This window comes from Conger conger, chromosome 12 (genome assembly GCF_963514075.1).
Source record: "Conger conger chromosome 12, fConCon1.1, whole genome shotgun sequence".
NCBI classification, from domain to species: Eukaryota; Metazoa; Chordata; class Actinopteri; order Anguilliformes; family Congridae; genus Conger; species Conger conger.
This window is the reverse complement of record NC_083771.1, coordinates 12,462,006-12,489,742: the sequence shown is the minus strand read 5'-3', so window position 1 is coordinate 12,489,742 and position 27,737 is coordinate 12,462,006. Positions and strand designations below refer to the sequence as shown.

The 27,737-nt window shown below is 46.6% G+C and overlaps 2 protein-coding genes across 3 annotated transcripts; both read left to right on the top strand.

Moving 5' to 3' along the window:
* Nucleotides 1–156: 156 nt before the first annotated feature.
* nfkbil1 (nuclear factor of kappa light polypeptide gene enhancer in B-cells inhibitor-like 1) lies at nt 157–4,794 on the top strand. 2 transcript variants are annotated; one of them, XM_061263277.1, is made up of 5 exons: nt 157–442; nt 810–971; nt 1,998–2,110; nt 2,286–2,406; nt 3,219–4,794. In XM_061263277.1, the coding sequence occupies exons 2-5, from the start codon at nt 866–868 to the stop codon at nt 3,797–3,799; spliced, it is 921 nt and encodes a 306-aa protein (XP_061119261.1). In that variant the 5' UTR covers nt 157–442; nt 810–865; the 3' UTR covers nt 3,800–4,794. The 2 variants fall into 2 exon arrangements, with proteins under 2 accessions (XP_061119261.1, XP_061119260.1); XM_061263276.1 differs by having other exon boundaries at nt 157–971.
* A 1,526-nt stretch (nt 4,795–6,320) lies between these two features.
* On the top strand, nt 6,321–26,814 carry LOC133141495 (V-type proton ATPase 116 kDa subunit a 2-like). Its single transcript, XM_061262066.1, has 20 exons — nt 6,321–7,052; nt 7,810–7,888; nt 8,840–8,937; nt 9,818–9,952; nt 10,648–10,745; nt 11,189–11,315; nt 12,231–12,313; nt 12,659–12,752; nt 13,428–13,640; nt 15,054–15,204; nt 15,529–15,668; nt 16,357–16,514; nt 18,990–19,080; nt 19,433–19,551; nt 20,892–21,102; nt 23,203–23,322; nt 24,056–24,172; nt 24,935–25,052; nt 25,400–25,571; nt 26,694–26,814. Exons 1-20 carry the CDS (start codon nt 6,936–6,938, stop codon nt 26,812–26,814), a joined length of 2,562 nt encoding a protein of 853 aa, XP_061118050.1. The 5' UTR covers nt 6,321–6,935.
* Nucleotides 26,815–27,737: the final 923 nt, after the last annotated feature.

Sequence of the window (27,737 nt, the reverse complement as noted above, 5' to 3'; positions counted from 1 at the left end):
GCCTTATTTATAAACAAAGGGGAAGTGGCAAAACGTTTACGCCAAAGACATAGTAGATGTTTCCACCTGCTGGTTGTAGCTAGGAACGACAACTGTAGTCCATAATCTTTGAAAAATAAGAACGGAACGAATTTGAAACGCAGTGTATACCAGGGGGACACATTTTAAATCGTACTGCTTTCCGACTCGAGCCGCAATTTTCCTGTTGTTAGCGAATGTTTATAGGAAAACAACCGTTGTTTCTTCTATTGGTTTGTTCATCGGCTAGCGGAGTACTAACCTTAATGAAACTGGATTTGTTTTGTTTTAGTCAAATATCTGACTGTCAGCGCGCAACTATGGTAGCTGGAGCTTGGTATTTGGTGAAACGACTCGGATGTCGCTGCTAGCAAGCTAACGTTAACTCTACGAACATGCTCTTCAGCAAGCCAGCCCAATTAACGTTAGTTGACTGACTTTAGGGGTTCAGTTGTTAACCTCCCATTCTGAATACGAGACTATGTTGCAATGCATGATCAGCGTAGTGAAACCATAGACTGTGTTTCAACATGTCAGCATTACTTGCTACACTACCTCCGTACACGCCGAGCTATTGCTTTATTTTTGTAACACCTTCTGTACCTACAATACTTTTAAAGTCAGCAAGATGATGATAAGTTCGCTAGTCTAAGTTACTGTCATTATAAAGTCTTCAGATATGGTGTCTCGACAACAGAAGCGCGTTTTGCGATATGTGGAGGAGGGAAGTCTGCTTAAACTAAAATCCTATTTGCGCAAACACCCAGACGTGGAGCTGAACTTTTCCGCAGGGAGAAAACAGAGGGCCCCGTTGCATTTGTCCTGCTCGCTCGGGGACGACGGGGTGATGCGGCTGCTACTGAAGAAGGGAGCGGATCCGCTTCACAGGGACCGAAATGGGGACACACCTCTGCACCTGGCAGCCAAAAGGGCTCTCAAACGCGGCAAACGTGGTAAGGAATTCTGGCCTTGATTTAGAGGTTATTGTCGCAATGTAGCGAACCTTAAGAATTACTTTATTTGTATAGCACCTTTCATGCAGACTACAGCTCAGAGTGCTTGACACTGTCAATGACAGGAAAAATAAAAACAAAAGGCAAAAACAGGAAAAGCACAGCTATCATAATCAGTTATAAAGGTTAAAACATAGAAACAAGGAGAATAAAAATTAAAACATAAAAACAGGGAGAAATAAAATAGAAAAAGAAAATGTATATTGAAATGAAAACACGAGTAAAATAGTATAAGAGTCAATAAGAAATATGTAAGTACAATAAGTAAATACAAATAAAATAGTATAGTAAATAAAATAGTTTGAAAGAGTCAATAAGTAATAGGTAAAAATAATAAAATCAATAAAAGATTAATTAAAAGCCAAATTAAAAAGGAAAGTTTTGAGCTGCTTTTTAACTTGCCAACTGAGTCTGCTATTCTAATGTTTTGTGGGAGTGTTCCAGAGTTTTGGTGCATAATAGCAGTTTTTTTTACCACAGGTACATTAAGTAAGCCCGCTGTGGATGATCTAAGTGCTCGAGTTGGCTAAGGTGATAGAATATCTTTAATATAAAAATGTGCAAGGCCATGTAAAGCTTTATACACAAGTAATAAGACTTTAAAATCAACTCTAAAAGAAACTGGAAGCCAATGCAGAGAAGCAAGGATGGGTACAATATGTTTGCTTTTTTTGGTTTTTGTTAAGATTCTGGCAGCAGCGTTTTGGATTAGTTGCAGTTTATCAATCGACTTCTTGGGCAGGCCGGTAAAAAGTGCATTACAGTAGTCCAAGTGGCTAGAGATAAAAGCGTGTATCAGTATTCAGCATCTTGGTGAGTTAAAAAGGGTCTTACTTTGGCTATGTTTTGTAGGTGGAAAAAGACCTTGTTCATCCATTTCAACGTAAGCCTGCTCAGAAGGTGGCCAGTAATTCATTATGTAGGGATTTTCGTTACATGTGATTTCCAATCTTCCTGTATTTGCAGCCTACGATGACCTGGTGGTCCCCCTTCAGAAGAGTTGTCCCGTCGCCATGGAAACACCGAACAAGGCAGGAGTCACACCAAAGGATTTACTACAATGGATGAGAGAAGATCAGGTGACTGCAGTTGTGAAATAACTTGTCTTTATTTGTGAGATCATTAAAATGGTCCAATTCTTTGAAAGTTTAACCGTCTGATCATTCTTACTGAAACCTCAAATCCTGAGTCTTGACAGTATCCGAGCGTTTACTGATATTAACACTGCATTAATGAAATGTACTTCCGCTGCAGTTTCGGGAGCCAGCAGTAAACGCCGGGGCCTCCGCAGCAGCTGACCCTGACAGAGCCTGGCGGGACAAGCTTTTCGGCGAGTGCCAGGATGAGTTCCACGAGACGTTTGGACAGTACGATGGTAAGCCAGCGAAGCCGGTCCGGTGCCTGGTTGTGCCGTCTGCCTGGGCGTTATCCCACGAGTTCACAGCTCAAACCTAGCTTCTTCTCTTCTGTTCAGTTTTCTTCCGTTTGTCATCAGATTAATCTACCAGGCCCAAGTTCTTACCTACGTGGACATTCCTAGCACTTGAAACCACTTCCCTCTAGGTTCTATCAGCGCACTTGTCCCTGTTTATGGTTTAGCACTCTGTTGTACGTCACTCTGGATAAGAGCGTCTGCCAAATGCCTGTAATGTAATATTAGTGTTCCTGTAATGTAATGCTAAGTTTGTGTTAATATAATGTAGTTTGTGTTAATATAATGTAATAACCGTCTTAATGTAATGTAATATCTGTGTTATTGTAATGTAATGTTTGTGGTAATGTTACATTACATTAATGGCATTTGGCAGACGCTCTTATCCAGAGCGATGTACAACAAAGTGCAAAGTGCATACCAAAAACCAGGGATAAGTGCGCTGAAAGACCCTAGAGGGAAGTACAATTTCAACTGCATGTAATGTAATGTTATATTTGTGTTATTGTATTGTAATGTAATGTTTGTGGTAATGTGATGTTATAGTTGTGTTATTGTAATGTTTGTGGTAGTGTAATGTTATGTAATGTTTGTGGTGATGTGATGTTATATTTGTTATTGTAATGTTATATTTCTGTTATTGTATTGTAATGTAATGTTTGTGGTAATGTGATGTTATATTTGCTATTGTAATGTTATATTTCTGTTATTGTATCGTAACGTAATGTAATGTGATGTGCCCCTTCCTCCCACAGAAGACTTCCTCCAGGACGACGTGGACTCTGAGGACTTTGGCGACTGGGCGGAGCGCATCCGGCGGGAGTACGTGAGCCAGCAGCACGCCCGCGCCCAGCGGCAGGCGTCCGCGGCCTCGAAGGGGGGGAGGAAGAGGGGGAAGACGAAGGAGGAGGCGGAGGAGGAGGAGCGCGGCCGGCGGGAGCTCCAGGCCAGGCTCCAGAGGGAGCACGCGGAGTACCTGGCGCGCGCCGAGCGGAAGGAGGCGGAGACGCAGCTGAGCAGGAGGCGGCGGTACGAGGAGAGGTGCGCCGCCACGTTCCGCGCCGACTCGGCCGCGCGGCTGGGCTACGACGACATCCCCTGGCCCGCCCCGCGCGGCTCCGTGGCCCAGATGGTGGAGGTGATGCTGCACGGCTCCGACCGAGCCGACCTGCCCGCCTTCCGGAAGCTTCTGAAGCGCCAGCAGGCGCTCTGGCACCCGGACAAGTTCGCCCAGCGCTGCGGTGACCGCCTGGAGGAGGGCGAGCGGAAGAGGATCCTCGACACGGTCACCGGCCTCTCCCAGGAGCTCAACAGGCTGGCCCAGAGCGTGCGGTGACCAAAACCACCCAATCACTGGACACGCTCAACAGGCTGGCCCAGAGCGTGCTGTGACCAAAACCACCCAATCACTGCACACGCTCAACAGGCTGGCCCAGAGCGTGCTGTGACCAAAACCACCCAATCACTGGACACGCTCTCCGGGCTCTCCCAGGAGCTCAACAGGCTGGCCCAGAGCGTGCGGTGACCAAAACCACCCAATCACTGGACATGCTCAGAGGCTTCTTCACTGGCTACATGACAGTACATTACAGTTATTTAGTTGACGCTTTTTCCAAAGTTACTTTCAGTTGATTAGACTAAGCAGGGGACAATTGCCCCTGGAGCAATGTGGGGTTAAGAGCTCAACAGCTGCTCTGATTTTCCTGTGGCTACACCGGGGTTTAAACCACCAACCTTTCAGGTCCCAGTCAAGCACATTAGCCACTTGGCTCCAGGCTGCCTTGGTTACCATTCAGGTGAATTGTGTTGAGAACCTGGAAAAAAAAAAGAAATCATTGGCAAATTCATTGGCCAACGTTTCATTTGTTGACGAGTGGCTGCCATAAATGATCCTGTAAAGATAATTCCAGTATTCCAAGATTGCTATCCAGGTGCCATGTCAATGTGTCATTCTGACATCCATGACTTTTCTCTGTTAAGAGTTTGGTCCTTGAATATTGCATTTTATCACCAGTGAAAGGGGTGAGTCCCTGTGTGGCTGCCATAAATGGAGAATGAATAGAGCAGAAAAGAACAACCGGTCCCATTTTTCCCCAAAAAATGTGGGTGTGCAGCTAGCCAATGACAGCGTGAGGGAGGATACTTCAATCGTGAAAAGCAGCTTACCCACCCAAATAGTCAAAAGGCTGGACCGTACCTGTGGATCAAAGCAGTGAAATTGCAACGATTGTTCCGTAAATGTACAAATTTAACAAAGTTTTTATTTATTTATTTTACATGGCAAAACATATACACCCAGTTCTCTATCGGTAACTGCCAGTCATGGGGATTGTGACATGAAAAATGTTTCATGGCAGATTTATTTAGGTCTTAATTTGCACTTGTGTTAAATAAATCTGTTTTCGTCTATATTTGCATCCGTGTCTGTTTGAGAGTGATGTGAACAATAAGGTATGGCAAGGTGAAAGTTAATGTGGCAGGCCAAGGACTTTTAGGATTTAGTCTCAGCCCAGCACCAGTGGCTCTAGTACTATTAGTCTCTAACCCTGGTCCTGCAAAGCTACTGGGTCTGCTGGTTTTTGTTTTCACCTAAAAATCAGCACCCTGTTCAGACCCAGGTAACCAGTTGAGTTGAGTTAACTGTATGATCAACTGCTCAAAGTGCCAGGGTTGGAGACCACTGACATAGTTACTGGAGCCACTGGGCTGAGGCTGGTCCGAAGATTCCTTGGCCAGCTTACCTCATTCACCGAGCTGCATGTTTGAAGCTGCAGATGGCCTGGTAACACGGACAAGCATAGGCTGTGGACTTCAGGTGAAATCCCAGGTGAGCTTCGTGTGGCCAGAATTGCTCATGCCGATAAACATAATTTTTGGGCGGTTGCAGAGCACATATTGACAAATGGAATGTCCGCCACCCAAAAGAGACGTGCCTCTTCCGTTAACTAACCAGGGGATAGTAGTGCAACGGATGCGGCCGTTCTAATGAATGTTACGTCGCCCATATAGGCGTATTATATTTCATATTTCATTCCACGTTAATTTGTGACTATTGTCACAGCGAATTATTTGGCGCAGAGCCAGTTTGGCTTAATCTCTCTTTCTCAGTAGTTACCACCCGCAGTGAGATTGCATGTTGATAAAATAATCACTTAAGTTCTGCCTTAAATTAGAGAACTTACAATTCAGTTGTACATATACTTTCTATTAGCCTTGAATACAAAAACGAAATTCAGATTGCAGATTCAGAATTCTGAATCCTTATGGACGAATAATTTTCTGTAATGCAGAAAATTGGGTTCAATCAAAAGTTTACATAACGCAACACTAAATAGCACTTCTGCTGCTTGTTTAAACTTTCACTTTGTCATTCGATTAGCTTACGGCTACAATCTTCGCTTTAGTCTGTACCTTACTTATGTGATCACTAGTGTTCCACTCAATGCAAACATGTGATACATAAGCAATTAAGTGGGGAGCCCGATTGCAGCGTTCATGACCATGCGTAATACCGTGACGCCAGACCTCTGGCCAGGAAGACACGCTTCATTTGAATAGCCTATAAGCGGTGTAAAAAATGTTTTATAATGGCCTACATGACATTTAAAACAGCCATCCTATTTAAGGCCAACTCATCCAAATGGAGGCGCTAGGTCACCGTTTATTTCGCATGAATACGAGAATGTGCCAATGTGAACTCTGAAAGGATGCTCAGCATCTCTGCGGGGACCATCTCCGTTAATGCAGGATCTTGTCGTATTTCACTGCGTCGACAAGATGGACTGTGCAACAGAATACACATTTCTGTTTACAGGTTTGCAGTTTTGTAACATTAGCTATTTTTGCCTATTGTTCTCGGGAGTGTATCTCTCATTATCTCGTTATCAAGCTTGGTGAATTGCCAAGATTGCAATCCTGCGTTTTCGCTGTAGTAGCGCAGCCAGCTACTGTTGAGGTGCCTGCATACTCGCTCCAGCTGTCGGTCTGTTTACGGAGACAAGTTAGCGAGCTTAGCCAGGAGCCATTCTGTTTTAACGTTTGTAAACTGCCAATGGAGATTTTACTGACAAGCAAGTGAGCTGATTCCACACGTAGCAGTCCTGACGGATACAGAAGGCAGGGCATTCTCCGGCTGTCAAACTAGAAGGGTTCGGTCCTGAATGGCAAAATGAGAAAAATCGTTAGCTCGCTAGATGGTTTGCAAGGGGAAAATATTCAAATGTTGGTGCTAGCAAGCACGTAACCGTCTTGTGCAAGTTCCCCGAAGAAAGACAATGCGTGTCACTGATAGACGCCTTCGGTATTTTATGTTTTAGCTGCATAATCGAATGTTTACAATTGGCTAACCGGTGTTAGCTGCTATCTGGCTATCTGGCGTATCTAGTACGCTAAGCAGACGGGGCAGGTTGTTATTTTCTGGGAGTAAAAAAAAAAAAAAAACCACAAAAAAAAAAAACGGGCCGATAAAGAAGATGGGGTCGGTGTTCCGGAGCGAAGAGATGTGCATGGCCCAGCTGTTTCTCCAGTCTGGCTCGGCGTACGACTGCATCAGTGAACTAGGAGAAATGGGTCTGGTCGAATTCCGAGATGTAAGTAAGTACGTTTGGCAGCTAATGGATATTGATGATTATTGTTCGGCTAATGTTGCTTTCAAGATACAGAGTTGCGTGTAACTTATACCTTGCGAAGTGTTTTATAAGCACCTAAAAAAACAAAACAAATATAATGGTGAGTAACACAATATGAACGTTGAGGATAGCCAGTTCTCCACTCAGAATTCTCCTTTGTGTCTGGGACGCTGGGTGTTTCAAATACGGCATACGTTCAGAGGCGCTCTCCAGTGGCAGGTCAAATTAATGTTCGGGAGTGTTTGCTTGGCTCGAATTCCACTGTCGTACACACTTAACGTGGCAAAGTCGTAGCTTTTAAATCCCAGTAATTCACAAATGCTAATTGGGCTTGGGAGCATTGCTTGGGAGAATTGCTTGGGACATAGGCTAAAACTCCCTCACCAGAGTCCAAAAAAATATCCAAAGGCTATATATAGAATGGATTAATGGCTGTCCGCAGTATAAATTGTAATTTGCAGATCAGTCATTAATGACGTTGATGTGTGGCGATTAGATAATTACTGTCCATTGCTTGCGCAAAACAAATATAAAAATGAATTTGTGTGCGTGCACGCGCGTGTGAATGAAATGATTATCAAAATGCACATTTGTTTGATTGAAGTGCGCCGCCACAGATTTGCCAAAGGATGAAACTCGGATATCAAAATTGCTAGCACAGGTTGTGTTTTAATGATCCAGGGGTGACGTCAACCTCAGCTGCTCTCCTCCGTTTCAGCTCAACCCCAGCGTCAGTGCTTTCCAGCGCAAGTTTGTAAGCGAGATCAAGAGGTGCGAAGAGATGGAGAGGATTCTGGGTAAGGCGGGTTTCCTGCGTCGTTGAGCGTTTGACCCTTTTTTTTCTGTATGCAAACCTGGGGCGTCACAGTGGGGGGAATAGTGTAACTGGCTATACCCGGGGCCCAGACAGGGAGGTCCTTCAGTAGGTCTGGCTTTGGATAAAGGCGCTATATAAATGCCGGCCATTTGGATGAAAAAGGGGAAGGGGGCCCACTGAGACTGCATTTGTGCAGGGCCCTGAATTTTGTGTTCAGTCCCTGTATGTAAATATATTAGCAGAGGTAAGTCTCATGAACAGACGGCAGGCAGCTGCCTGGGGCCCCACACATTGAGACTGAGGGCTGAGTGGGTTTTTGTCTGTGAGTTATGAGCAACATGATGAAATGGGTCAGAATGGCCCCATGGGATATTTAGTATGTTTGCATTTTCATGAAGGACAAAAAAAGAAAATTCACAACGGTTCATGATTTTTTTGAGGAGCCCTGTGGTTGGATCTCTTGTCGGGCGGTAATAATCGGCGAATGAGAGGCCTGCTTTGGGCCTGTTCTGCTGACGTTGAGCGATGTGCCTTTTCCTGCTGGCCAATGGTTGGCTTCGCATTGTATGTATTTCCTGTTGCCACGTTTATACCCAAACCATCCAATTTCCTCTGATGAGTTTGTAGTTGCTCTAGTCATTTTTCTTAAGTCCTTGGTTCAGAATCCAACCAGAGCCGGTCCGATGGGTGGTCCTATACATAGTAGTACAGTACAGTAACATTATCTAATATGAACTTCATTACAGACTTAAAGAGCAGTGATACTTCTATAAACTGCATGACAAACGGGAAGTTTGAGGGGAGGGTACAGGTGTGGGGGAGAAGATCTTAAATCTGAGGATGGAAAATCGGCATGGTGAAACTGCATTTTTGGGAAATTGCTTAAGAAGCCTTGTGTGGGGGTGTTATTCAACGCGGCGTCCTGTCGTAGGGTACCTACTGAGGGAGATCCGGAAGACGGGGATCCCTCTGCCAGACATGGAGGTCAGCCCGGGGGCCCCACTTCCCAAACAGGTCCTGGAGATAATGGTGGGTTCTGTCTGTCTGTCTATCGGTCTGAAGAAAACTGTGGAACGGATCTTTCAGAATCCTAAAGATATTTTTTTACTGATGTCAAATGAGGATGCATGCCACTGTGAAAAGGACATTGATTGGCAGGGAATGGAAAATGTGCAGACATACGCACCCACTGGTACATGATGATGTAAAATCTTGTTTTCCAGGATGTGGATGGAAAAAAACTTTGGTGTGAAAAATTCACAAGTATTACAATTATATAGCTTTTTTGGAATATATACACTCACCAAGACAGGGTGGCTTGAGTATCTCAGAAACTGCTGATCTCCTGGGATTTTCACACACACTCACACACACACACACACACACACACACACACACACACACTAGTCTCTAGAGTTTGCAAATAATGGTGCTAAAAAACCGCCTTGTTAATGAGAGACGTCCGAGGAGAATGGCCCGACTGGTCAAAGCTGACAGGAAGGTGTGGAATAACCACACGTGGTTGTGGTGCGCAGGAGAGCATCTCTGAACACACAAAGTGTCATAACTTTTAAGTGGATAGGCTACAGCAGTAGAAGTCTAAAAATTAAGTCTTATAAATACCTCACTGAGTGTACATTAAGACATGTTTGTATGGTTATGAAGAATTGTGAATTGGAATATTAAGAATCTATGATGTAAAGTTGTATTTGTGTGGTTTCACAGTTATTGTGACGAGTGCATTGTGTACAGTGTTCTGACCGTCTTTAGTTTTGCAGGTGACAGCTGCCATTTTGAGTGTCGCTGAAATGCAGGGTTATGGTAGCGGCAGTGAGCGTGCGTGGAGTAACGGACAGGCGCTGATCGTGCGCGGTTTTAAAGACGGTGCCGTTCGTGTCGCGCTCTCCAGGAGCGGCTGCAGAGGCTGGAGCTGGAGCTGTGCGAGGTGGCCAGAAACAAGGAGAAGCTGCAGAAGAACCTTCTGGAACTGACTGAGTACGACCTCATGCTGAAAGTCACCCGCGGGTTCATGCGCCGCAGCGAGGTGAGTGGGCGGCATTTACACGACTGTGGCTAAAACCGCCCATAACCAGCTAAAACCGCCCAAAAACCAGCTAAAACCGCCCAAAAACCATGGAAAACCGCCCATAACCAGCTAAGACCACCCAAAACCAGCTATAACAGGCCAAACGCTCAGAGTCCTGGCTAAACTCTAGCTACATGGTCAACAATGTGGCTAAAAGCCTTTGACATTTTACAGGGAGATGTTTTGCCGAAAGCTTAAAGCTTTGGCTAATGGCTCCAACCCCCAATCATGAATCCAAATCTGAATGCTGTATCTTGGATAGGTGGCTTCTCAAGAAGTAAAAACCGAGCTAAAGACTATATAGAAAAGACCCACATTGTAAATTGAATCAAAGATTCCCATCCGTTTATTAATAAAAACATGCTCGGCTATTACGTGGTAGTGTGGTTAACAGATGAAAAATGAACGTTCACTTTCCCCTGTGTGTTTATGCTAAAATACATTGGTTTTTCTCATTCACAACTGAACGCGATGACAAATTAAATGATCCTTGTTTTTCGTCAAAGGACCATTCTCAATTGACATTATTCATGAGTTTCCTCATAGGAGCGTTGGAGAAATGTGTTGCGACATTGTGTTCAATGTTTTGTGTGTTAATAGTGAAGCCCAGAGAACGGTGGCTAATCTGAACTCGGTCTTGTGTTGTGTTCCAGCGCGACCAACTGGGCCCCCGGTATGAGGAGTTCCCCTTCCTGGACAAGGACTCTGTGACTGGCTGTACCAGCATGCAGCGACTGGGGGCCAAACTGGGGTGTGTAGTACAGGGTCCCAGAACCAGGGCCCCACTGTCCCATTTGTGCATACAAAAACGTGTGCGTACCCACACAGACACGCACACAGAGAGCACGCATGCATTATATGCACACAAATACACACATAGAAAAATACATACACCCAAATACACAACTCAATGTAGGTTTTGAAACAGCTGGTAGCTGGTTGAACAGTTCAGTTCATCTCCAAGCTTGACATGGCTTGAGCAGCTGAAGCTGTGTTTTGAAACCACTGTTAGCTGATTGACCAGCTGCCAGCTCAGACAAGCTACTTGCACTTGCTGGTTGACCAGCGCTTACCTAGGTAGACCAGCGAGACCAGCTTGAAAACTGAGCATAGCATAGCTGGATTTTACAGCGGGTCATGTGACCGCGGCAGGCTCGGAGGAGGGAAGGCTTGACGGTCTCTTTGTTGCTGCAGGTTCATCTCCGGCCTCATCCAGCGCGCCAAGATGGAAGCTTTTGAGCGCATGCTGTGGAGAGCGTGCAAAGGCTACACCATCCTCAGCCACACCGAGCTGGATGAGTGCGTGCAGGACCCCGACACGGTGAGCCAATGGCTGCAGGGCATGGGCACCTTCAGCCAGTCAGCCCATCGCTATGCGGCACGGACCGTGGTCAGCCAATCGCTGTGTGGCACGGACCATGGTCAGCCAATCGCTGTGTGGCATGGACCGTGGTCACCAAAATAGTATATTTGTGTGGATAAACACTTGGGCTGCGAAATATAGATTGACACCTATGTGTGTGCTTGAAAAAGCTGCTAGTGTCTGTTTGATTGTCATTACTCAGTTTCTAGCTATTATTATGTTGTTGTTTTTCTCTTGGGAATTTAATATATCTTTGCTGAATTGCCTGCCTTGTGAGTGGTTTAAATAAATGTTCCTGCCACAGAAAGGTAATCAATATATGGCCAGTCTGTTGCTCCACTCATAACCGCGGGATATTTTTAGTCTCTGTAATGTGAAGCTGAAATTAAATATTTGATTGTGTATTTTTGGGACATAGTGTCATGAATTGTAATGCTTGCCCTCTTTCTTTGGGTATATTCTCATGCAGTCTATTTCCCCCCCAACAGCATGATGTTATTTCTACTTCTTGCATTTTAGTTTTTTGTTGCTCCTTCATCTGTTCCTCTGTCCTCATAAACTGGCTTTCTGTTGAAGAGTGTGGCGCGCTAAGGCTAAATATATCTCAGCAGTATCTTAGCAGCACCTGCAATGCAGATCGCTGTCTCAGCCATTTGATTCCTGGTGTCCCTGCTCCCTTTTTTCAGAATGAACTCACAAGAGTGTGGTCTTTCCCATTTCCGTCTGTTTCAGGGTGAATTCACTAAGAGTGTGGTCTTTCCCATTTCTGTCTGTTTCAGGGTGAATTCACTAAGAGTGTGGTCTTTCCCATTTCTGTCTGTTTCAGGGTGAATTCACTAAGAGTGTGGTCTTTCTCATTTCTGTGTGTTTCAGGGTGAATTCACTAAGAGTGTGGTCTTTCTCATTTCCTTCTGGGGGGATCAGATTGGCCAGAAGGTTCAGAAGATCTGTGACTGGTCAGTGTCAATGACAACCCCCAAAATTGTTACTGTCCCTTGATTGTTTGTGTTTTTTACCTGCACTGTAATTAAATAATTTAAATGAAATGAAAATGAATCAAAACTCTAATAATAACTGCTAATCCCACAACTGTTGTTGCAGGTATTACTTCGAATAATGCTATTAAGTAGATGTATTTAATAAGAAAAGTAACTCCTCTGCTCTGCATTCATGATGAGGGTTATTAAAACAAATACTAGTTTGTGGAATTCTCCAATTTTATTATTATCTGATTATTTCTACTTATAAATATAATTTTTAACATTATTATTCTTTACACCTCCCTGTTTTTGGTATCCCAGTTACCACTGTCACGTGTACCCCCACCCGGATAGTGCAGAGGAGAGGGAGGAGGTGATGGAGAGCCTGAAGACCCGCACACAGGACCTGCAGACGGTACGGCTGCCTGCACACTGCCTGCTCATGTACTCTACTCAGAATGAGTACAGCCTGCTCATGTACTCTACTGAGAATGAGTACAGCCTGCTCATGTACTCTACTCACAATGAGTACAGCCTGCTCATGTACTCTACTCACAATGAGTACAGCCTGCTCATGTACTCTACTCACAATGAGTACAGCCTGCTCATGTACTCTACTCACAATGAGTACAGCCTGCTCATGTACTCTACTCACAATGAGGACAGCCAAGTTGCACACCATCTACTCAGAATGAGTACAGCCAAGTTGCACACCCTCTGGTATAGCAGAATTTCATGTAAGACATTCCAAGTAGTACGTAACAGCATGCGCATAGTGAGCCTTTTATTCTGCCAAAAATGGCTGGATCTACTTTATTATATGTCATTGTCTTGCTGGTTGATCTAATCATTCCATTTTACTATGGAGTGCAGATCTTCAATATTGTGCAATTTCTCCAGTTTGGCCGTTCCTCATTCATTACATTACATTACATTACATTACATTACAGCCATTTGCCAGACACTCTTATCCAGAGCGACGTACAATCAAGTGCAAATCGAAGACAGGGACTAGTGCGATGAGGGCCTTAGGGGAAAGTATGGTTCCGAGTCCTAGCGTGACCACATACGCCTCACTCTTCCCTGCCAGGTCCTCCACAGGACGGAGGAGTACCTGAGGCAGGTGCTGGACAAGGCGTCCGAGTCGGTCTGCACCTGGGTCATCCAGGTGCAGAAGATGAAGGCCATCTACCACATCCTCAACCTGTGCAGCTTTGACGTCACCAACAAGTGTCTGATCGCCGAGGTGTGGTGTCCCGTCAACGACCTGGCGGCCCTGCGGGGGGCGCTAGAGGAGGGCTCGGTGAGTGAGTGGCACCGAGACACAGAGCTGCCTTTCCAGGAGTGATGTTACGATGGCGAGGCTTCGAGGCGTGTGTCGAGTACGGACGTCGGTTTTCCCTGAAGGCCCGCTTGGGGCTTGTATAGTTTTCAGAAAATCTCGTCACCGATGACAAACGAGGCATCTTTTTGTGGAGAACCACGAGATCGGTTCGGTTTGAGTTTCGGGTTGTAGATACGAGGAAGTGGTCGTTAAGGGCAGAGACCGTTTCCAGTTGCACACGCACTTTTACTGCTAAGTTGAGCCCACACAAATGGTCCCGATTTAACTTTTCCCATGTTCTCCATTTTGTAGTTAACAGTCACTTAACGTAATTGTATTATTGACCCATTTTTTTACTTGTTGAATCAGACATTGTATATTATTTATAATATAAATTAGGAGGGAATAATTACATCAGCAAAAGTAGCCTAATGATAACTGTAGGTTCAGTGTCTATCATAAAGCGATGACATGTGACTACTTTGCTACCAATTGTCAGTGATGTTTATGCACTACGACAAGTGGCGTGTGATTTAAAATGATTTGGCTCTACATTATCTAACCATCAGGTGTCACTCGTGTGCATTATGTTGAATGAGGCCTCGAGTATTGAACCTATTTGTGATACAATTGGCTGCAAAGCCTCAGGGCTTCGCAAAGCCTAATTTTCCCAGCACTGCCTTTCAGTACCTGTGAGTGGGAAGGCCTGAGGTACAGCTGAACTACAGCAGAACAGCAAGGGCCTACCCAAAATAAAAGGCTCTGCAAGGGCATTGTGAGCCTTTTATTTAAACCAAAATGGCTGGGTCTACTTTATTATTATTAGTGTATCGACTCGCAGGTCCTGCCCCCACCTGTCATCCACAGTAATGTTTACACTGATAAAGAACACCTTCATGGCTGCCTTTAGCTGATTATAGGGGAGAACGGGATAAGTTGTCACATTGTTCATTTCTCCAAAACAAGAGGCACTACCTCAAAACTCGGACAGCCATTTTGTGTGACTTTGTGTAGGAGGGTAACATCCGGGTAACGTGGTGAAAATCGCACTTATCTGAGGTGAGGGTAGTTCTTATTTTCACCATCAACAGTAAGAACTACCAAAAGTTGGTGCAGAAAAACAAACCCTCTACTTGTTACTATGTAACACTGTCCTGAAATAAGATGTAATGAATGCAAGATATGTGCCTGAGACTACATTCTTTCATTTGGTATGGAATGTATTCCATTGTGATGTATCACACCCGAGATATGTAAGAAAGAGTGAAATGTCTGACAATATGCCCCATTCTCCCCTACATTGGGTTCTGTGTTATTTTGAGTCGGTGTTGGAAAGTCACCGTTCTGTTCTGTCTGCATTAAAGTTTTCTTTTCTGTCCTTTTCCACCGTAGAGGAAAAGTGGTGCCAGCATCCCTTCTTTTGTCAACCGCATCCCTAGCAATGGGACCCCCCCCACTCTCCTGAGGACCAACAAGTTCACCTCGGGGTTCCAGAACATCGTGGATGCCTACGGCGTGGGCAGCTACCGGGAGGTCAACCCAGGTGAGATCGGGTGGGGCCAGCGCCCCCTGCTGGACTGGCGTGAGAAGCACAACCAGGTTTCAGAGGGCTTTCCAACCCCTTTGTTGCTTTGTCAAACCTCTTAGTGGTTACAGCGGCAGAAGACCAATACATCTGAAATAAGTCTAATGAATACCTAATAGTGATCACTGAGTGTACCGTCATACACACACTCACTTACACACACTCCCCCAAAAACTCTCTTACACAAACACACACTCACATATTCTCATACACACACACACACACACACACACAGACAGATTCTGACATTGTGTGTGTGTGTGTGCGTGTGCTTTCCGGCAGCCCCCTACACCGTGGTCACGTTCCCCTTCCTGTTCGCGGTGATGTTCGGGGACCTGGGTCATGGCGTTGTCATGGTGCTGTTCGCCCTCTGGATGGTTCTGTGTGAGAAGGACCCGAAAGTGAAGCGCAGCAGAAACGAGGTAAGGGCAGCCGGGCGGGCAAAGGGGGCTCCGTCCAACCTACCATGGGTGCCCTATCCTGTCAATCATGTTTGAACCAATCAAAGGACATTTCTCTCCACCATGAAATGGCATGACTGGTTTCCGATCAGAGAGATGCTGGTATTATTTGATCTTTTTTACCCATTTTGGGGGTGGGATTGGATTGGTAAATCCCCAAGGATTTGGATTAATGTTGCTTTGCTCTCATGCTTTTAAAATGTAATTTTATTATTCTGCATTTCATTAGTGGTACTAACTCCACTGAATAGTTTTTCACTAGTGTTTGTTCTTTGGAAATGAAACAAAACTATGAATATGAGGTTAGAGTACAGACTGCAACCTTCAATTTCAGGGTATTTGCATCCATATTGGGTGATACATTTTAGGGGACCAAAAGTAATTGGACAATTTGCTTCAGTGCTGTTTCTGATTAGTCAGGTATATTCAACCACTTCCTTAGTCCAGATATAAGAAAGCTTTCAGTATCTAATCTTGTGTTTGTTCAGTGATACAGAGATGTTCTGGTGATATAGATCTGGAATATGTTGTGTTGGTTGTTTAGTGTAACTTACGGTGATGTATTGTGGTTTTCTAGATCTGGAAGATGTTATTTTCTCTAGTGTTGGCTGTTCAGGGTAACTTACAGTGATGTTTGGTGGTGTTATAGATCTGGAAGATGTTCTTTGAAGGACGCTACATGATCCTAATGATGGGGCTCTTCTCCATCTACACGGGCCTCATCTACAACGAGTGCTTCTCCAAACCGCTCAACATCTTCAGCTCCGGGTGGAGTGTGAGAGCCATGTTTACAGAGCTGCAGTGGACGTGAGTCGCACACACATACACGCATATAAACACGCACACACACACACACATACACACACACATAAACACACACATAAACACACACACATACACGCATATAAACACGCACACACACACACACACACATACACACACACATAAACACACACACATACACGCATATAAACACGCACACACACACACACACACACGTACACACACACATAAACACACACACACACGCATATAAACACGCACACACACACACAAACACACACACACACGCATATAAACACGCACACACACACACAAACACACACACACACGCATATAAACACACACACACACACACAAACACACACATATACACACACACATAAGCACACACACACACACGCATATAAACACGCACACACACACACAAACACACACACACACGCATATAAACACGGACACACACACAAACACACACACACACACATACACACACAAACACACACACACACATGCATATAAACACGCACACACACATACACACACACATAAACACACACACACACGCATATAAACACAAACACACACACACACACACACACACGCATATAAACACGCACACACACACACACACACATAAACACACACACACACACGCATATAAACACGCACACACACACACACACACACATAAACACACACACACACACGCATATAAACATGCACACACACACACACATAAACACACACACACACGCATATAAACACGCACACACACACACACACATAAACACACACACACACACACGCATATAAACACACACACACACACACACACACACACACACATAAACACACACACATACACACACACACATATAAACACGCACACATACACTCATATAAACACGCACACACACACACACACACACGTACACACACACATAAACACACACACACACGCATATAAACACGCACACACACACACAAACACTCACACACGCATATAAACACGCACACACACACACAAACACACACACACACACATGCATATAAACACGCACACACACACACAAACACACACACACACACACACATACACACACACATAAACACACACACACACGCATATAAACACGCACACACACACACAAACACACACACACGCATATAAACACACAAACACACACACACACACATACACACACACATAAACACACACACGCATATAAACACGCACACACACACACAAACACACACACACACATACACACACACATAAACACACACACACACGCATATAAACACACAAACACACACACACACACACACAAACACACACACACGCATATAAACACGGACACACACACACACATAAACACACACACACACACGCATATAAACACGCACACACACACACACACACACACACACACGCATATAAACACGCACACACACACACACACACACACATAAACACACACACACACACGCATATAAACACGCACACACACACACACACACACATAAACACACACACACACGCATATAAATACACACACACACACAAACACACACACACACACACACATAAACACACACACACGCATATAAACACGCACACACACACACACACACACACACATAAACACACACACACACACGCATATAAACACGCACACACACACACACACACACACACATAAACACACACACACACACGCATATAAACACGCACACACACACACACACACACACACACACATAAACATACACACACACACGCATATAAACACGCACACACACACACACACACATAAACACACACACACACACACACGCATATAAACACGCACACACACACACACACACACACACACACATAAACACACACACACACACGCATATAAACACGCACACAAACACAAACACACAGGCACTGACGGCACTGGCATGAAATTGAGTTATTTGTATGAATTTATTCAAATACCATTTCCATAAATATGTATATTGTTGGACACAATAAATGTGTTTGTAGTGACACTTCCTCAAATTTGTTAAAAGCCTAATTGTTGTCATCAGGTGTCGTATAACAGATTGGGACATCGACAACATTGTTCAAAATATGTTTTTAGTAACACATTATGTAGTAGTAGGTTTAAGCGCAGTTCATCCAGTTGTGCAATTATCTCAACTAGAAAAACCAACAGTTTCAACAAATGAGCCCAGCAAATAAAGCACATTGTTTCAGCAGTGTAATTCAATGTAAATATTATATGTTAATTACAAAATGCGGGACCTAAAACTAAGATTTTTATTCTCAAATTTAGGTTTGAACTTATGGGGAAAAGTTAGGAAAATATTTTTGACAAATGTTTGACAGCCCTAATACAGACTCTCTCCTTTGGGTTCAGACACTAACACTCTCTCATTGTATTTGTTCATGTGAGTTTTGTTATTTGCATTAACAGATGTTTGCATTGAACGTCCTCTGTTTTAAAGGAATGAAACTCTTTGCACAAACCCCCTGCTCACCCTTGATCCCAATGTCACTGGTGTCTTCAATGGGCCCTATCCGTTCGGCATTGATCCAGTAAGTGCCTGTTCCCACTGGTCAGCAGAGTATCCCATTACACACACACACACACACACACACACACGCACACACACCCTTGTCCTTCCTATAACATTAATATCAGGGTGTGTTCCAAAGAGCACTGTAGAGATGTGTCAGCCAAAAAAGTGTCATTGTAACATTTTATTTTACACAGTTGTTACTGACAGATGTTTAATGTACTTTGACTAATTATCGTAAATTATTCTTTATTTGGACTTGTCGCTCACTGAATCAGGTATCACAGAACAGGAACATACCCTTCAGGACTTACTAACACTTGGAGCTCACTTGTCTAACCGTCCTTTCTGTCTCCGCCTACGCCCCTTAGATTTGGAACATGGCAACCAATCGGCTGAGCTTCCTCAACTCCTACAAGATGAAGATGTCTGTAATTCTGGGGGTTCTTCACATGACTTTCGGGGTCGTTCTGGGAGTCTTCAACCATCTGTGAGTGACACGTCATTATCTGTACAAAACCGCAGTGAGGGGCGGGACTGTCGTTCCCACAGGAGGCTACAGCCCTCTGCGACAGTACCAGTTCTATACGTTGATATTAAAATGTATGTAAATGTGATTTAACTGAGGAACAAGTGAAATAAGCGTAAATTCTGCTTTTCTTCGACTGGCCACCTTTGCCGTAGGATCTGTTTCCCTGCCTCATGATATCATGGAGTTGTCATAAAGCCCAATTAAAATGAATAAATTAGAAATGCCTGAACATTTTTGCCATCAGCAAGATGCACTTCAACTGACTTTCAAGAGTGTGTGTTTTTGTCAGGGCTTTCTAAATGTGTCATGGGGTTTGTGCTGGACAGTGCTTGTTACATATATGGTATAAATAGTATGAAGCAACAGCTGAAATGCCTTGTATCATCAGTGTTTTCAGAAATGTTCATGGCAGCGTTGGTTTTAAAAATACATTTGCTTTGGTAGTTTTCCCCCTGCCTTGCCATGAAAGCTCAGGTGCTGTGGGAGACTGGGAGTGGTTTGCCTGTGGAGCGTGCTGCTCAGGACTGCAGGAGCACCGCAGAGAAGAGGAGAGTCCATGACACTACTCCTTCCCAAACAGACAAACCACAGCGCAGCACTCAGGCCTAGACATGAGACTGGGTGCTTTACACTGACAACATTTAAAAGATTAAATTATAAAAACAGAAAGCAAGGAGTTGAGGACAGCATGTAGGCCAGTGGCTAAGGTACAGGACTGGGTCATGCCCCGGTGTGGCCACGACATGCAGCTGTTGGCCTTTAGCAAGGCCCTGAACCCCACAGTACTACAAGGGGGATTGTCCCCTGCAGGTAGCTTGCTGAGCACCAGGGGACAGACTCTCACTGTCTTAAGAGACATGCTTTTGGCTAGATACGCTCCTGCCATTGCCCTTGACCAAGGCACTGGCCTCCAGGCGCTGCACTGTGGCTGCCCACTGCTCCTAAGTAACTAGTAACTAGGATGGGTCAAATGCAGAAGACAAATTACCCAACACGGTTAAATGAAGTACATTAGGGGCGACATTGGCTCAGACGGTAAGAGCAGTCGTCTGGCAGTCGGGGAGTTGATGGTTCGATCCCGCTCTGGGTGTGTCAGAGTGTCCCTAGGCAAGATGCCAAACCCCTAAATGCTCCTGACAAGCCGGTCGGTGACTTGCTTGGCAGCCAATCGGCGTTGGTGTGTGAGTGTGTGTGTGAATGGGTGAATGTGAAGCATCAATTGTTCAGCGCTTGGGATAAAGGCCAACCATTATCTTCAAGTTATTTCTGAAATACTCTTGCCCCTCTCTCTGTGGCAGGCACTTCCGGCAGAAGTTGAACCTGTACCTGGTGTTCCTGCCGGAGCTGCTGTTCCTGCTCTGTCTGTTTGGGTACCTGGGCTTCATGATCGTGTACAAGTGGCTGGCCTTCTCCGTCACAGACTCGCGCACAGCGCCCAGCGTCCTGGTGCACTTCATCAACATGTTCCTGATGAAGGGCGACGGCGAGCCCGCCCTGTATCCCGGCCAGGTGATCCCATACCCCACCCCGTACCCCACCCTGTACCCCGCCCCATACCCCACCCTGTACCCCACCCTGTACCCCGCCCCATACCCCACCCCATACCCCACCCCATACCCCACCCCGTACCCCACCCTGTACCCCACGCTGTACCCCACCCTGTACCCCGCCCCATACCCCACCCTGTACCCCACCCTGTACCCCGCCCCATACCCCACCCCATACCCCACCCCGTACCCCACCCTGTACCCCACGCTGTACCCCACCCCATACCCCACGCTGTACCCCACCCTGTACCCCACCCCATACCCCACGCTGTACCCAACCCTGTACCCCGCCCCATACCCCACCCTGTACCCTGCCCCATACCCCACGCTGTACCCCACCCTGTACCCCGCCCCATACCCCACCCTGTATCCCACCCTGTACCCTGCCCCATACCCCAGCCCATACCCCACCCTGTACCCCACGCCGTACCCCACCCCGTACCCCACCCCGTACCCCACCCTGTACCCCACGCTGTACCCCACCCTGTACCCCACCCTGTACCCCGCCCCATACCCCACCCTGTACCCCGCCCCATACCCCACCCCATACCCCACCCCGTACCCCACCCTGTACCCCACGCTGTACCCCACCCTGTACCCCACCCTGTACCCCGCCCCATACCCCACCCTGTACCCCACCCTGTACCCCGCCCCATACCCCACCCCATACCCCACCCCGTACCCCACCCTGTACCCCACGCTGTACCCCACCCCATACCCCACGCTGTACCCCACCCTGTACCTCGCCCTGTACCCCACCCTGTACCTCGCCCTGTACCCCACCCTGTACCCCACCTGTACCCCACCCTGTACCCCACGCTGTACCCCACCCTGTACCCCGCCCCATACCCCACCCTGTACCCCGCCCCATACCCCACCTTGTACCCCACCTGTACCCCACCTGTACCCCACCCTGTACCCCATGCTGTACCCCACGCTGTACCCCACCCTGTACCCCGCCCCATACCCCACCCTGTACCCCGCCCCATACCCCACCCTGTACCCCGCCCCATACCCCACCTTGTACCCCGCCCCATACCACACCCTGTACCCCACCCTGTACCCCGCCCTGTACCCCACCCCGTACCACCCCCGTACCCCACCCTGTACCCCACCCTGTACCCCGCCTTTACCCCACCCTGTACCCCACCCCATACCCCACCCTGTACCCCACCCTGTACCCCACCCCGTACCCCACCCCGTACCCCACCCTGTACCCCACCTGTACCCCACCCTGTACCCCATGCTGTACCCCACGCTGTACCCCACCCTGTACCCCGCCCCATACCCCACCCTGTACCCCGCCCCATACCCCACCCTGTACCCCGCCCCATACCCCACCTTGTACCCCGCCCCATACCACACCCTGTACCCCACCCTGTACCCCACCCCGTACCCCCCCGTACCCCACCCTGTACCCCGCCCTGTACCCCGCCTTTACCCCACCCCGTACCCCACCCCGTACCCCACCCTGTACCCCGCCCTGTACCCCACCCTGTACCCCACCTGTACCCCACCCTGTACCCCGGCCAGGTGAGCCCCCGGCTAGGTGATCCCGGATGAATCACCATTTTGTCACAACCCGGCTCATGAGGCCATGACAAAAGGAGGGAGACCACAGGTCAAAAAGAAATGCATGTAATAAAGCTTAATTAACAAAAAGACTAAACAAATGTGAGGTGTGAAAGTAGTGTAATGCTCGATATCATCAGCCCCACATCACACCCCACATTTGTTTTATCTTTTTGTTAATTTTACTGAATTAAATACATTTATTTTTGACCTGTGGTCTCCCTCCTTTTCTCATGGCCTCACGACTCATGACAAAATGGTGGCTTGTCCGGGATCGATTTGGCTTCGCTTTGTAGCGGTGTAAAGCCTGGATAGATTCGTACTGTCGGTCTGTTTCCGTAGCTTTGCCGCTACATAACATTACTATCGATTTTTGCTTTTCGCGGTGTGTGACACTTTTTTGTGGCCACTCCCCATTGTAGTGGCAGCGCTCCATTGGTTAGTTTCCCTGACGGTGCTGTGTGACGCTCTCTCTCACGCTGTGGTGCAGATGGGGGTGCAGGTGCTGCTGCTGATGGTGGCTGTGCTGTCTGTCCCTGTGCTGCTGCTGGGAAGCCCCATACATCTGTACTGGCTGCACCACGGGGGCCGGAGTCAGGGCTCATACCGCGTAAGACCCTGTGTGTGTGTGTGTGTGAGTGTGTGAGTGTGTGAGTGTGTGAGTGTGTGAGTGTGTGTGTGTGTGTGAGTGTGTATGAGAGTGAGTGTGAGAGTGAGTGTGTATGTGTGTGTGTGTGTGTGTGAGTGTGTGTGAGTGTGTGTGAGTGTGAGTGAGTGTGAGTGAGTGTGAGTGAGTGTGAGTGAGTGTGAGTGAGTGTGAGTGAGTGTGAGTGAGTGTGAGAGTGAGTGTGAGAGTGAGTGTGAGAGTGAGTGTGTGAGTGTGTGTGAGTGTGTGTGAGTGTGTGTGAGTGTGTATGTGTGTGTGTGAGTGTAGTGAGTGAGAGGTGACAAATCATCAGTTTTTGTTACCATCCCATTTTGAAAACTGTTAACCGTATAACAACCCCTAGTGGTCATTAGCAGTATCTCATTTATAAAACAAACAAAAAAAGCTGGAGTAGCCTACTGACAAAAATTGAATTGCATTTTCAACTTTTTTTTTGGACAGAGGGGCAGTGTGTTGTATGTAGTATCTAGTGTGTATGTGTGTAATTCTCTCTCTCTCTCCATGGCTGAGGGAGTATGTGGGTAATGCTCTCTCTCTCTGCAGGGCTATGAGAGTGTACAGAGGGGGCAGTGTGTAGTATGTCATGTGTAGAGTGTGTATGTAATACTCTCTCTCTCTCTCTCTCTCTCTCTCTCTCTCTCTCTCTCTCTCTCTCTCTCTCTCTCTCTCTCTGCAGGGCTATGAGAGAGTACAGAGGGGCAGTGTGGAGGATCTGTCTGTGACTATGGCCCAGGACATGGAGGAGGGGGTCAGTCACAGCGACCACTCCACCAGCCGGGAGGCTCAGCCAGAGGTCAAAGACACGACCACGACCGTTATCACCATGACCAGGACCGTAATCACCATGACCAGGACCGTAATCACCATGACCAGGACTGTAACCAACATGATCATGACTGTTGCCACCACAACCATAACTGTAACCACAATGGCCATGACCACAACCACAATGACTCCGGTGACGACCACCAGAACCGCAACTGTAACCACAATGGCCACGACCATAACCACCAGAACCACTACTGTAACCACCATGATGACCATAACTAAAACCACCATGACCATGACTGTATCCAGAACAACCATTGTCATATAACCAAAATCACTGTGAATGTGACCGTGACTCCTAAACTGCCTTGACTATAACCATAAGCCACCATGACCACAACCATTATCCACCCTGACCATTACCACCGTAACCAAAACCCCCATGACCAGTACAGGTATCCACCACAACCATGACCATAACCAGCATGACCAAATGCTAAAAATGTCCACAGTTACAATCAGCATTAATAAAACCACAAGCACAGCCACACCCACAAATAAAATTGCCATGGCCACAACCACCAACACCACTGCCATGACCACTGCCTGCCATTAATATCTATAACACAATGACCTGATTTCATTCACTGCCTATGTATTTGCCTTCAATGCAACATTTGTGTTTCCCTGTCCCCAGTAATGACTGTTTCCTGTCTGTGTGTAACGTGAAAGGTGTGTTTCCTGTCTGTGTTGCCTAGTGACTGTGCTCTCTGTGTTTCTATGGTAGTTTGCTCTCGGGGACGTGCTCCTTCACCAGGCCATCCACACCATAGAGTACTGCCTGGGCTGCATCTCCAACAGCGCCTCCTACCTGCGGCTCTGGGCACTGAGCCTGGCCCACGCTCGTGAGTACAGACCCTTACGCCTCACCTACACGCGTATGCTGAGCGGAATCGAAACATGTCACAGAATGCCTTTAACACCAGAAGCATAGAAGAACTTGTCGACTTTATGCTTCTGCTATGTGTACGAGACACGTCTGGTGTAATTCAGGCGCTAAAGGGACACAGAGCCAATGAGAGATACTGCATGATGGATTACACACACACGACTGTCTTCTGTTTTGAAAATTATACTGTGAACAAATGTGATGTAAAAATGTGGGTTTGCTGTTAAATGTATAATCTATTTTTGTGAAAGAGATGTTTATCCACTAAGTATTGTGTCTGTGTCTGTGTTGTGTGTGTGTCAGAGCTGTCGGAGGTGCTGTGGGACATGGTGATGCGGCTGGGTTTCCGTGGAGACTCGGGCGGGGGGGCGGTGCTGCTGGCGCTGGTGTTCAGCCTGTTCGCCGTCCTCACCGTGTCCATCCTGCTGCTGATGGAGGGGCTGTCTGCCTTCCTGCACGCGCTCAGACTGCACTGGTCAGTACCACACACACCGCACACACTCATACACACACGCACAAATACTCACACACACACACACACACACACTCATACACACACAGACACACACGCACACACACACACACACACATACATACATTCACACAGACACACAGACACACACACACACACATACTCACACACACACACAGACACACACACATACTCACACACACACACTCATACACACAGACACAAACACACTCACACACTCATACACACACAGACACACACACTCATACACACACAGACACAAACGCACACACACAGACACACACACACACATACTCACACACACACACACACACACACACACACACACGCACGCACACACACAGACACACACACACACATACACACATACTCACACACACACATACTCACACACACACACACACACAGACACACACACATACTCACACACACTCATACACACACAGACACACACACTCATACAGACACACGCACACACACACACACACACACACACAGACACACACATACACATACACACTCATACACATACACACACACACACACACTCTCTCGCTCTCTCTCTCTCTCTCTCTCGCACACACACACACACACACACACACTCTCTCGCTCTCTCTCTCTCTCTCTCTCGCACACACACACACACACACACACACACACTCACACCGTCCTCACCGTGTCCATCCTGCTGCTGATGGAGGGCCTGTCTCCCTTCCTGCACGCGCTCAGACTGCACTGGTCAGTACCACACACACCGCACACACTCATACACACACGGGGCTTTACTTAGTTATTGCCCTAGTTTGTGTGATTTCACTAAGTTCCTTTCCGTAGTCCTACTTTACTCAGTTATTGTGTAGCCCTAGTTTGTTATTTCACTAAGTTCCTTTCCGTAGTCCAACTTTACTCAGTTATTGTGTAGCCCTAGTTTGTGTTATTTCACTAAGTTCCTTTCCGTAGTCCTACTTTACTCAGTTATTGTGTAGCCCTAGTTTGTGTTATTTCACTAAGTTCCTTTCTGTAGTCCTACTTTACTTACTTACGTGCAGCCCTAGTTTATTATTTCTCGGTACAGCTCCTATTGTTTACTGTCCTCCTCTACAGGGTGGAGTTCCAGAACAAGTTCTACAGTGGGACCGGCATCAAGTTCATCCCTTTCGATTTCTCACTGCTGCCGTCCGGACTGGACCAGGACATGCTGATGGGAGAGGGCTCCGTGCTGTAAGGAGGGAGGGGTAGGGGAGGGGGGAGGCACGGCACCTAGTAGTGTCAGAGGTCCGCCACACTGACCGACTTTCAAACGCAAGCCTGTCCCGTGTCACACTTAGGTTCGTCCCTTACTTTCTAACATGCCGAGCTACTGCGGGATGTCGCTGTCTGTTGTCATTGGTGGGCGTCTGTCTTTATAAAGGACCCTTCCTGTCTGTTCATTGGTGGGCGTCTGTCTTTATAAAGGACCCTTCCTGTCTGTTCATTGGTGGGCGTCTGTCTTCATGAAGGTCACTTCCTGTCTGTTCGTAAGTGGGCTCACTGAATACGGAACGGGTGTACCCTGCTGTAAAATCCAGCCATGACCAGCTTGAAATTACCAGCTGCCAGCAGTTTCAAAACATTGAGCTGGTCAAACCATGTTGAGCAGGGAACTGGTCTGACCTGGTCCACCAGCTATCAGCTATTTAAAAACCTAGCTTGAGATGTTTTTTTCAGCAGGCTAGCCGCCGGCTTCCATTACTGAAATTGCGCCATTCTTTAACTGAGTATGGCGTACAGTGCACCAGGCACGAATTTCCTCACAGGCTATAATGGAGAAACTCTTGCCTTTTTCTACTAAACAAATGGGTTCACAGTCACATTTTCAGCCTAGTTATACCTAAAATACATATTAGAATAGGAATCACTGTGATTTTACTTGACATAATTTGTTAACAAAGTTGTAGTCAAGTTCTTTTACTCATCTGTTTGATTGTATTGAACACGTGATGATGACTAGTGGTTGGATTTTTGTCTGAAGCCGCTGAAATAATTTATAAATATCAACTTTGAGGCCCGTTTACTGTTTGAAATATCATTCACATTGTGTCTTTTGTATGCTTGTGTGGGTTTTGAACAAGGTAGCAAATGTATACAGTGGAGTCCGTAAATATTTGG